General features: G+C 37.5%; 1 protein-coding gene across 2 annotated transcripts in view; it reads left to right on the forward strand.

The window, feature by feature from the left end:
- Nucleotides 1–12,739, forward strand: part of AZI2 (5-azacytidine induced 2) — a 55,028-nt gene that overhangs the window by 33,178 nt on the left and 9,111 nt on the right. For both annotated transcript variants that reach the window (XM_044677657.1, XM_044677658.1), the window contains exons 5-6: nt 1,219–1,367; nt 8,623–8,681. In XM_044677657.1, coding sequence (XP_044533592.1) covers nt 1,219–1,367; nt 8,623–8,681 — 208 coding nt within the window. The remainder of the gene's footprint in view (nt 1–1,218; nt 1,368–8,622; nt 8,682–12,739) is intronic.

Genomic DNA, 12,739 nt, shown 5'->3' on the forward strand with positions numbered 1-12,739 from the left:
CCCCGCGCCCCCCCCCACCCTTGGCCGATTCGCGTTTCCACTAGTTTTGTCATGTGTCCTTGAACAAGACCAATTTCCAAATTGTTGGTAGTTGCATTGGTGTGGTAGTTTCGATTGCTTTCACTTTTTATACAATGTTAATAGTTTTAAATATAAATTGTGCTGTTCCCTCCCTTAAGAAATAATAGGCCTGTGTATGTGAAAGAGACAGAGAGAGTCTCATTCATCTTGTAGGACAGCGAGAGCTAGGAAAACCATATGGCCAAACCAGATACCACTTGGTCCTATAGAATGGAAGAAGGCCTTTGTTATATATGAGGAAGGGGAACATAGACTAGAATGATTGGTTCCAGTATGGGATGAAGTGTTTCTGAAAGAGGCTTGTGGAGGTACTGTCCACAAAATCAACCTAGGGCAGACCCAAGAAGTCACTGCATAAAACAGGTCCTGCCTCTGAGTCAGATTGCCCAGGTGGTTGCTGCTCTGGTATGAGGAGGAGAAAGGGGAGGGATTGGGTTAGGGCATGTGTGGAAGTACAGCATCCTCCCTGTGTTCCCTTTGGGCTTTGACACAAGATGCAGTGACCATGCTAGAAGCCTATGTAGTGGACTGGACAAACTGATTGGAAAACTTAAATTTATATTTATCGTGCTGATAGTATAAAACTTTAAGCAAAATGGAAAGATATCTTTCACATGAAATTGTACTTAGCTCTATTTATCCGTGGCAAATTTTTTTATCCCAATCTGGCCCCAAGGACAAGCTCCCCTCCCCTAATTAGAACATAATCAAGAATATCTGCTAAGGAGAAAATCATAAAATGCATTATAATAGCAGAAGAGTTCTTAAGTCTCCTGTTGTTTTGGACTACCTGTAGCACTGCTCTTCATTCAGCTTTTATTAAAAATAACAGTAGATTTGAGACATAACTACTGTTATTTTTTAATAAAAGCTTGTTTCTGCATTTTACTAGTTCTTGGTAGTAAAATACAGAAACAAGCTTTTATTATCAGTCTTGGCCTTGGAGCTTCAGCCACTTTGTGACCTTACAGAAGTCACCTAATTCCTCAGGACTGTAGTTTTAACTGCAGAATTAATAACTTAAAAACTAAGACAACATCTTTCTCTGCCAGCTATAAGTCATGTGATATTTTGATCTGTATCAAAGGCTGGCATTGCTTGCTGACAACTTGAATTGTTGCTGCTTTCTTTTGGTAGTTATGAGGAATCTAAATCGACCTTCATCAAACTGGGAGGTGGAAAAGTTGAGCAGTGGCCTGAAGATCCATGGTTTGGAACAGGAGCTGGAGCTGATGAAAAAAGAATGTAATCGTCTAAAGGTGGAGCTACAGAAAGCCAAACACAAGGTATCTGAGCTCTGAAATGGGATAGTTGGCCTTGGGTTACATCACTATCTAGGACTTAGTATGCCATAGTTGTCTGGAATCCCAATACCCATTTAGAAATTGAACAAGAATAGTCAGTCTCCTATTGTGAAAAATATATGTCTTCTCTTCACCTATTACCATATCTTAGAAATAGTGTTTGGCAATCTGCCATATGATTGTGGTGACCTTAAGATATTATTTTTTGAATAGCATAACAATTTAAGCCTTGAATTACATCCGTTTTCTCCAGTTAGGTGAAGAAAACTAGGGAGTGGTTAGCTTGGAGAAGATTTAAATGGGGAGACATGAGAATTGTCTTCAAGAATGGAAAGGATGTCATTTGGAAGAAAGATGAAATTTACATTAGTTAGCTCCAGAGAGCAGAACCAGAAACAGTGGAGCAGAGTTCATTCAGTTTAAAGGAAATATCCCCAAATTTCAAAGCCATAGATCGAGCTCTCTCAGGAGAAAACAGACCTCATTTATGGGATGCTAGATGACTACCTGTCAGGAATGCAGAAGTTATTTTTATCTAAATAGTAATTGGTTGAGATGATTTAGAAAGTCTTTTTGAACTTAGAATTTTGGTATGTTAATTTGTAAAATTCATAATCTCCCAAAGTCTGTTCTTCATTTTTATAAGAAGACATTTTAAAAGTTTATCTTCAAAAAAAAAATTTGTCATTTATATATCTAGATGAAATCTTAATCTGGGGGCCATGATGTTTTTGTTTTTAATACTCTTACACTGTATTGCAATAGAATTAAGTCCCTGGTAATCCTATGTATTTTATTCCTTTAAAAACATTCTTCTGAAAAGGGCTCCATAGACTTCACCAGATTGTTGTTAACCTAGGCTAGATAAAATAGGGGATAAAGATTCTGGCTGAACAAACTGATTTTATTTTTGTTTTGATCACTCCGAACAACCATTAAAGTGGCATCTTAACCTATCTAGAGATCAGATTTCTGGTAACCCCAGGCATTTAGAACACATGAAGCAGTTGGGAGGAGATAGAAAAAGAAAGGCTAGATAATACAGTTACATCTTAAATATTTTTATATTCCTTGGTTTCAACAATATTAGATTGAAAGGGAAAATATGTTTGAATAAACCAAGTCATTGAGATATCAGGGTGTAAATTATTATCCACTGTTGGGAAAGTATAGATCTAGTTGAGTACATAATATGTGCTCAATAAATACTTTTAATTGAATTGAATCTCACTAGTTCAGGAGTAGTTTAATCATGTGGCAGAAACTCTTTGGCTATCTCAATTAGAGATTTCCGTGAGGATGTCATTGCTGGTACCATTTGTCACAATTGAAAGGGATTTGATGAATGCCCGTATGCCAAGGAATGCTATAGGAATACTTAATCTTTGGGAAATCAGATGTATCCCAGGTTTCTGTGACTTAGAGCAAGTCACTTAACCTCTCTGAAGGCCTTCATTTCCTTCTTTTTATAAAGAAAAAGTTAGATTATCATTTCTAAAGCTCCTTGCACCTTTACTTAACTTAAGACCTATGATCCTAACTAGGCTCATAGAAAAATATTAGGAACTTCACAAGTAGCACAATGACCTGATAGTTTTTAATTATTTTGGTTTTGTACATTTTTGCTATATTATTTCTAAATGATGCCCCCCCCCCCAAAAAAAACCCAACCAATATTGTGCATATTTTTGACTTTGTTTAGTCTCTAAATTCATATGCAGCCCACTAGATGGCACCAAAGGGAATAAAATGACCTCGAATGGAGTTTAATGATCCTTTTCTTTGAAACTGATTCTGAAGCTGCTGAATTTTGTCCTGTTTTTTTCCTGGAATGTCATTTTGATTATTGGGCAGTGTTTGTTTCTTGCACTTTATGGTGTACAAAATATCTTAGCTGTTGTTCCTGATAAGTATATGGCAGCTTTGTGTGTGGATGCTATTAATGGTTGCAGAGCAAAAATAGTTGCTGTTTTTAGAGTACGTCAATATTTACAGAGGCCTTTCCTCACATCCCTCACTCCTGTGAGTTATAGAGTTATAGAGTTGTAGTACAAGTAGTAGGAGTCTGTTTGATAGCTTGTGAAAATAAGACAGAAAATATGGTATTTGTTCAGGGTCACATAGGTAACTAGATATGAGTCAGAAATCATCCATATCCCATGTCCCAAAAATTCCCATCCTTTGCTCAGTGAAATGCCACCTCACCATACCAAAAAAAAAAAAAAAAGATTTTCAATCTCATTTCTTGCTTCTTTATTATGTATTTTGAGCAACATAGAAATAGTTTTGTTTTTTTAAATTAAGATTAATTAATTCTTAATTAATTTGCCAATTACACATAGTAATAAATTTCCACATTAGTTTCCCTAAGTTATATGATTGAACTTATCTGCCTCCTTCCCCCCACCTGGTTCTAGCAGACAATTCAATCATATATTCTTCATAATATTTTTTGTATCTATCCTGTATTTTTCCTGATATTAAGGATAAATTTGCCTCTACAACTTATACCTGTTACTCCAATTTATTGCCAGTAGAACCAAATAACACGACTAATCCATCTTTTACATGATAATCCTTCAAATACATGAAAACAAACTAATGTATCCCTTCTGTATTGGGCTAAATAAAGCCAGCTCCTTTAATTAACCTTTGCATAGCATATTATTTTCTTCCCTTCACTATCCTGCTTACTCTGCTCTGGACATTCTGCAGCTAATCAATGTCCTTTATAAAAATGTGGTACCCACAATCAAATGTCATGGACTTTTCTACTAGCAGCAATGCAATGACCCAGGACAGTTCTGAGAGAATTATGAGAAAGAACCAGAGAAAGAACTGTGGGAGCAGAAACACAGAAGAAAAGCACCTGCTTGATCACATGGGTCGATGGGGACATGATTGGTGATATAAACTCTTAAGTGATCACCATAGTACAAATATCAATAATATGGAAATAGGTCTTGATCAATGATACATGAATTGCACGTTGACTATGGGAGGGGGTTGGGAGGAAGGGAGGGAAAGAGCATGAATCATGTAACCATGGAAAATTTTTCTTAATCAATTAAAAAATTTTTTTTAAAATGTGCCCAGAAATGAAGATGGTACTTGGACCAGCAGACCACTAGCTTAGTCCCAGTGCTTCTTGGCTATTTCGCATTGTTAAGTCATTGGACTGGCAATCCTAAAACCTCTAGAATTTTTTCTCATGCACTATCTAGCCCTATTCTTCCCTGTCTTGAATTTGGCAGAGTTCATTTTTGAATACAGCAGGCAGAATGCTAGACTTAAGCATTAAGAAAACCTCTATTCATTTCCCACCATTAAATCACTGGCTGGGTAACTGAGCAGTTCATGTTATGGGTCTAATCCTCAATTTCCCTCACCTGTAAAATGAGGGGGTTAGATTAGATGACTTCCAAATGTTCTTACAGCTCTAATTAGATGACCCTTTGGTTTATCCTTGTTAATTTTCATATTGATTAGAGCAGGGGTCGGCAACGTATGGCTCTCGAGCCATATCTGGCTCTTTTGAGGGCCAGATAGGGCTCTTTCTGCAGGAGCCATAAAGTCCATTTTTTTTAGACACTGTTACAGGAGCAGCACTGTGAGCACTGGACGGTTCTCACGAAATTACATTTTAAAAAATGTGGTGTTTATGGCTCTCACGGCCAAAAAGGTTGCCAACCCCTGGATTAGACAGTGAGTTCTTTCTGGATTCTGATAGTCATCCATATTTAGCTATCTTTCTTAAGTTTATGTTATCTGCCGATTTGATAAGCATGCCCATTGCCTTTATCCAGGTCATTAGCAAACATGTTAAAAGGCTCAGGGCTATACCTACATCCAGAGCTCCTCTGCTAGCAGCTGATTTACACACAGACCCAAGAATGTACATGACTATTTTCTCTCATTTCTGCTATTTCACCAGGCTCAAATATCCTTAAACTGGGCCGTTGTCTAGCCCACATCTCTACATGTTACTCACAATTTGAGAAGCTTTCTCAAATGCTTTCTTGAAATCTAGATAAATTATAAGTTCAGCATTTGTTTCTCTTATCTACTAGTCTGTTGTCTAAAAAGACATTGAGTTTTGTCTGGTAGGACCTGGTTTTACCAAAGGCACCGTGGCTCTCTCTGTAGAGCACAACTTCACCATCCATAGGTTCACTACTTCATCCTTTAAAAATACATTCTAGGGGGAAGCTGGGTAGCTCAGTGGAGTGAGAGCCAGGCCTAGAGACAGGAGGTCCTAGGTTCAAACCCGGCCTCAGCCACTTCCCAGCTGTGTGACCCTGGGCAAGTCACTTGACCCCCATTGCCCACCCTTACCAATCTTCCACCTATGAGACAATACACCGAAGTACAAGGGTGTAAAAAAAAAAAATACATTCTAGAATTTTGCTGGGAAACCAAGTCAAACCACCTAAATTCTACCTAATAGACTCCATTTACTTATTTATCTTGTAATCCTGAAGTATCACTCCGATACATGCAGTCTTTAAGACATCACTGATAGTAGTTCACAGTCACATATGTCAAAGTTTGCAGTAGCCATCTTCTTACTTAATTTGGACATCAGCTTTATTCGTAGGCATTTTGGTTCTATTCAGTCCAGAGATCATTCTTCTTGGCAAAGAAAAGAGAAATATGAGAACCGTGTAACCCTGCCTTCTGTTGTCTGTTACTGTGCTATCATACTTGGTTCTGCATGTTTCCCCCAATTTTGTTTTAAAAAAAACCACACACACACACACACCTATTGTTGTATTCTTTTCTTTGTCAGTTGTAGTTCATGCCAAGCTTTCTTGCTTTTTATGATGCTCTCAGAGGAGCACACATTTTTTTTTATTCAACTGCCTTGGCTTCCATTATTGGCACAAGACTTTAAAAATATGTCTACCCCGCATCTCTACCTCTTACTCAAAAGATTGAGGGAATTTGTCAGAAGCTTTATTGAACTCTAGAGAAACTGTGTCTCTAGCATTGCCATAATCTACTGGTCTAATTATTAACAAGAAAATAAGATTGTACATCACCTTTAGATTTTCCCTTCTTCACTGGAGTTCTTTTTTTTTTTGGTATGTCTAGAATTTCATTTTTGAGAGCTTTCCTTTCCTTGTGCACCAGTTCTCTCTTAGAAATATCTGTCAATGAGCATTTATTAAGGTAGCCAGACCTTAAGTGAGGAGAAGGAAGCATAGAGGTGAAATAGGAATAGTTAAAAGGACTGTGTATACCGAGACTAAAAATAGACATCAGGACCCCATGGTGAAGGGTTTTAAGCCAGAGGAGTATATATTTTGTCCTCAAGGCATCAGAGGACCTAGGTAGTCCAGTGCTTAAAGAAAATCACTTTGGCAGCTCTTTGAAGACAGTGAAGTGGAGAAGGCTGAGGGCAACCCACTTAGGTAGCTATTGTTGTCATCTAGGAAATAAGGGAGAAGGACCTGAACTAAAGTAGTGTGAGCAGGGAAGAGGCCTGGGGATTGGACATTCACTGGATCCTATCTTTCCTGCCTCTGAACCATTTGATGTCTTCTGTAACGAACTCTAAATTACCCATCAGATTGGTATCTTTGCTCTTCTCATAATTTCTAATTTGGAACATTCACATGCCCATAAAGTTTTCATTATTTCTGTTTCAGCAACCAATTTCTTCTTATTGGTGAGGATTAGAACCACAATAGAATTTCCCCTTGTTAATTCCTCTGTCTTTTGCTGGATGAAATTATCTTTAAGGCAGGTCAAGATACTATTGGCTGCTCTGTTTTTGGCTGAGAAAAAGCTCCATCAGCCATTTGGAAAATACAGTCCTTTTATCATTGTTATACCAGCCTCAGTGCCAGGCTTTTGATCTATTTCTCAGCTCTTCCTGCCCAACCCATGTAACCTCTACCCAACCAAGCATCCCTTCTCTAGTATCTCCAGCAACCTTCAAACGTTTAGTGTCTGATGTGACCCCTAGACATGATCCAGTGGTGACATAGTTTATTTTTCTTTCCTTGGGGACCTTCACCCTAATGCTCTCCACTAAGCTTCCCCCTTGTTCCTTCTGACTTCTGAACACATTTTAAATATATAGTAGTTCTCTGCCCACCTTTAAACTTAATGACATGGGAGATGTAAGGCCTCCCCCCTCCTATTTCAGTTTAAAGCACTTGGCTTTAGATTTGTAAGATTCTGAGCAATTAAGAATTGTTTTTGAGCATGCCAGTTTTAGGTATATTTCCAATCTGGGCCAGGTCCTTCTTTCCTGTATTTTAGCATCTGGTCCACATAACCATATTACATTTTCTGACATTGTCTCCTCAACTACCTTGTCACTTCCCAAATCTATCTTGTTTTCCTGAAATCTTTGCCTTCATCCAGAAGTAGCAGCAATGAAAGTAACACATGTGCTCCCTAAATTCTAGGACACCATAATCCTTAGGCATGGTTTCTAGATTCCTTTTGGCAGTATCTAAATGGACTTTTTTTACAAAAGTATTTTATTATATTTTAAGTGGTATAAACTTCAGCTTTACTTTTTCTTTTAATGGAGATATATAAACAAAAATTTAAGGTATTATAGGCTTTAAATAATTGCAGTTGGGCTGTTACTAATTAATGTTTTATGAGTGATTTATATATATATATATGTTAATAGAGCTGTAGAATTTGTTTCTAATTAACATACGTAAAAATAAGAGGCAGGGAGACCCTTCTGGGTAGAGATCTGGCTTTATTGAGACAGAAATCACAGGGCCAGCAGTCTGCAGGTTTCCTCCCAGTTCAAAACCTGAGACCTCGAGTTGTAAAACACACACACTTTTATAGTTTCATATCTGTCCCTAAATGCCAAAAAGAGGTGTCTGGGACTTTTGGATGACTCTGGTTTCTGTAACTTCCTACATGAATTGGTTTTACCATGAATTGGTTTTAAGTACATTATAAAACAGGTTCACCCACTTAGGGTGAACATAATAATTTATTATCAATATGGTAACCCACATTTAACAATACACATATTTGAAATTGTGACTTAAATATTTCCTTTGATAACATTCTTAATCTAATTACATACACAGACTCTTCCCTGGGATTATATTCTTACTACAAATCACACAGTTACAAGGTATAAAACTAAAGGGATTCTTAAACTAATGCAAATGAGGAGCTGCTTAATTAAATAGTACTACAATTGAAAATAGAACTGCCTCAACTTTATTTTTCTAATTTTTTTTCATGAAAGGATCAGTCTCAGGAAGACAATCTCAATAAAACTGACTTCCAAAGGCCAAGCATTCCAAGGTATGAAACAGTCTTGAATTTTTAAAATTTCAGATTGTATTTTTTTAATGCTACTTTGTACCTGTGAAGTCCTGTGGCTGCTTATTATGTTTGCATCAATATCAAGTTGCTCTTTGGTATGCTAGATTTGCTTTATTAATCCATTTCTTTGCTCTTCATTTTGGCATTTTAAAAAGCTTTATTCTGATTAATTCAAAAGAGTTCTGTTAGTTCATCATCATTTATCTACATATAGGCTGAGGCAACAATTTATTTGATAGATGTATTTATGGACATTTATATTGCCTTTTTTTAGTAAATCAGGTTACATTATATATTTAAAATACTAAATATTTGCTATTTAAAGGAATCCTATGTTTAATTTTTTGTGAAATGAATTGTTACCCTAACTTGTCTCATAGAAATATTAATATGCTTTCCCAGTATTTTCATATTCCAATTTTATGAAGGCTAGACTTCCAAAAAAATTTTTCAGGTACAGCATGATAATACCACATGACACTTTTTGGTTTACAAAGTACATTCCTATTTGGTAAAATATGTATTTTGAACAGTAAGATGAAAAGTTTAACTTGAAGATAATGTGAAGTGTTTTTTTTTTGTTTTATTAGATTTTTCTCCCAATAAACTCATGTTTTTTTCTGCACCCTATTCCCATTGGCAAAGAAAAAGAAAAACAAAACTGTTATAACAAATATGTGTTGTCAGACAAAACAACTTCATGCATTGGCCATATGCAAAAAATACTATCTCCATCTGCTCCCTAATCCTGGGTAATATACATCACAGGGATGTATGGAATCTTACTTGGCCATTGATTGATCAAAGTTCTTAAATCTTCCAAAGTTGTTTATCTTTACAGTGCATAAATTGATCTCCTGGTTCAATTCACTTAACTCTGGATTAGTTCATACAGATCTTCCCACATCTCTATGAAACTTTCCTTTTGTCATTTCTTACCGTGCAATATTACATTTCATTTATATGCCATAATTTGTAAGCCATTCCCCACTACAAGAGCACTCTCTTGGTTTCCAGTTCTTTGCTGCTTAAAAAAATCTGCTATAAATATTTTTGGGTAGAAGTCCTTTCTTTAATCTCTTTTGACAGTAGAAGCTTACTCTTGGCATTACTGAGTCAAAGGCTATGCACAATTAAGCAACTGTGGCTAGGCATAGTTCTGATTCACCAGAATGACTGATCCTATTCACGGCCCCATTAATAATATATTAGTGTACCTATTTGCCCACAGCCCCTCCAAGTATACCTGTTTGCCCATATCCCCTCCAAAATGTCATTTCTTTTTTTTGTTCAGCTTTGCTAACCTGATGAATTTGAGGTAGATACAATTGTATTTATCAGTTGGGGAATATTTTTTTTTGTTGTAAATTTGAATCATATCTTGGAAACAAGACTTATAAAAGAAATTTGTGGCAAAGATTTTTTTTCCCCTAGTTACATGTTTCCTTTCTAATTTTAGTTTCATTGACTTAGTGCAAAATCTTTTTAATTTTATGTGATCGGAACTGTCCATTTTATCATCTGTGAGCCTACCTAGCTATCCTTTGTTTGGTCATGAACTGTTCCCTAGAATCATAATAAAATATCCATCTTAAAGTCCATGAACTACCACTACTCCATCTGTTCTCAGATATGCAACTTAATTTCACATGTATTACTTGGCTAGTAGCAGCTTTGGGATCTACATCAGAGTCAGAGAAAAGCCAATAGCAGAAGTCCATTATGATACACTAGAGCAGTGATGGCAAACTGTTTAGAGACCGAGTGCCAAACATCACATGTGAGCTTCCCCCTCACCCCAGACAGGGGAGGGAGGAAACTCTCCCTCTGGGCTACTGGGCAGAGGGGCAGGTGATGGGAAAAATGTCCTCAGGAGCATGTGGAGAGGGGAAGGGAGCAGCCCCCTCTGGCACACGTGCCACAGGTTTTCCAACATGGGACTTGAGGGGGAAGTGTACCCCCAAAGCAGCCTACATGATCAGGCCAAAGAGACTTCCATCAGGAAAGAGAAATCTTCACACTCCAGATGTGTCTATCTACAGTATAAAAATTTCACATATTGCATAAAGTATGTAAAATTGCAAAAGCTCATATCAGCCTTGGTTTAATAACTGGGATGTATGCTTAAATTAGGAAAGTGTATATGACGTGTTATGTTTTTAATATCCCAAAAGAGATTAAAAAGTGGCAGTATTAAAAGGCTATAATTACTAACAATCACTTATGTCCTCCCCCTCCCCTAACCACACCTCTGCTGGGATGCATTATCTTGTTAGCTTTGTTTTTGAAGCCGGCTGTACCAGGGTCTTGGATCGATTTTGTGGTAGGCCGTGTCCTGCTGCTTCTTTCCCCAGATGCTGACTATGTGAACAGGCCTTGATATTAAATTAAACCTTAGGAGCACTGGCTGCTTCAAACTCCTACTCATTATTCATCTATGAATTTGAGTTTTGTGGAATTTTAGACCCTGCAGAAGACTTTTTGGAACAAATTTCATAACTGGAGAATAAGGATTAAGGAAAGCCTCGTTGTTAAATTTGCCCTTAGACAGATCCTGGCTCTTGTCCCAGTGTGTTATGTATCCAGTTCACTGCATCTTCTCCAGGAACTTCCAGTTCAATTCAGGAAACTTTAAGGGAACAAAAAAAAGGAACAAAACCAACAAAACTAAAACTACTCGGGGGTTTTCTTTTATGGGGGCTGAGAGATATACTCCCAGGTAGCACAGTACAACAAAACCTTGTTTTACGGAGAAGAGATTTAAGTTAGAATGAATTCATTAGGATCTAGGATCCTGAAAGAATGTCCAGTCCAGCCCTCACATCTGATACATGAAGAAACTGAGGCCCACAGAATGTCCATGATTTGTCTGGTAACACAGGTTAATAGTAACACACAGCACAGTCCTCTTAAGAGCTTAATAAATGCTTGTTTTTGATTCTAAAAAGGAAACATTTTCAGATAGTGAAGATTATTGGAATAACCAAAGTAGAATATACAACTTTCTCTTAAGTGAAATATTTTCATTGTCCTTAAAGGCAAGAAATTCTTACATAGCTTTTACAATTCTAAAATTACATTAAATTTTCTTAATTAACAAGAATCTTCTTCCTATTTTCTACCATTGAAAAAAATGGTTTTGTAGCCTTTTAAAGAGCCATTTCTATGTTGCTGTGTGTTGGTTTATATAGAGGAGAATCTCATTTGAAAGGGACCTCAGTGGGCATGTAGTCTTCCCCATATCTGGCCAAGAATTACCTTTAGAGTATAACTGATGAGGAGCCTCCAGCCATTGCGTAGGGCAGTGCATGGAACGCAGTAGGTGCTTCATAAGTAGCCCATTTGATTTCTTTTCTTTTGGTATCTGTAGCCTCAGAAGGCCTCTGCACCTTCTGCCAGTACTTCCCATCCCTCCTGAGCCAGGCCAAACAAGTTTCATTTTCCCTCGGACAGGGACCTCCAGCCTCGTAGCCTCGTGCCCTCCCTCAGGCTTTCCAGTTACTCGTGACTTCAGTCTAGCTTCCTAGGACAGGCGCCCTTGTTGAATGAGTCTTGTTTAAAATTGTCTACAGGATTCAAGAATGTACTGGAGAGCTTGTACTGGTGATTATTTTAGAAGACAAAACACTAATTTTTCAGCTTAAAAGGGCTTTTCACTCAGCAGATATAAGAAAGTGGAACGAGGGCCAACTAAGATTTCATCCAGGCAGCTGAAAAAAGCCGACTTCCCATGGGTATTGGTTAAAAGTTGTGTGATAGGAAAATGTCCATCTTAAAAAGGGGGGAAAGGCGTTTTCTACAATAATGGGGGACACAGAGATTTTTAAAAATACTTAATTGGCCTTCTCTTGTGCCCATGCTATTTAACAGTTGTCTTTCCTCTGTTCTCCACCAGAGGGAGGGCTTGTACTTGGTCATCACCTTAGATGGGGGGACTCGTTTTCAGATGATGGGAATAATGGCTCCTTCTGTAGGGGGGACAAAAAAGGGGGACACCCAGGCAAGCTGCTGGCCTCCTTCTGAGCCGGGCCTCCTTT

The sequence above is a fragment of the Gracilinanus agilis genome, chromosome 5 (genome assembly GCF_016433145.1).
Source record: "Gracilinanus agilis isolate LMUSP501 chromosome 5, AgileGrace, whole genome shotgun sequence".
Classification (NCBI taxonomy): Eukaryota; Metazoa; Chordata; class Mammalia; order Didelphimorphia; family Didelphidae; genus Gracilinanus; species Gracilinanus agilis.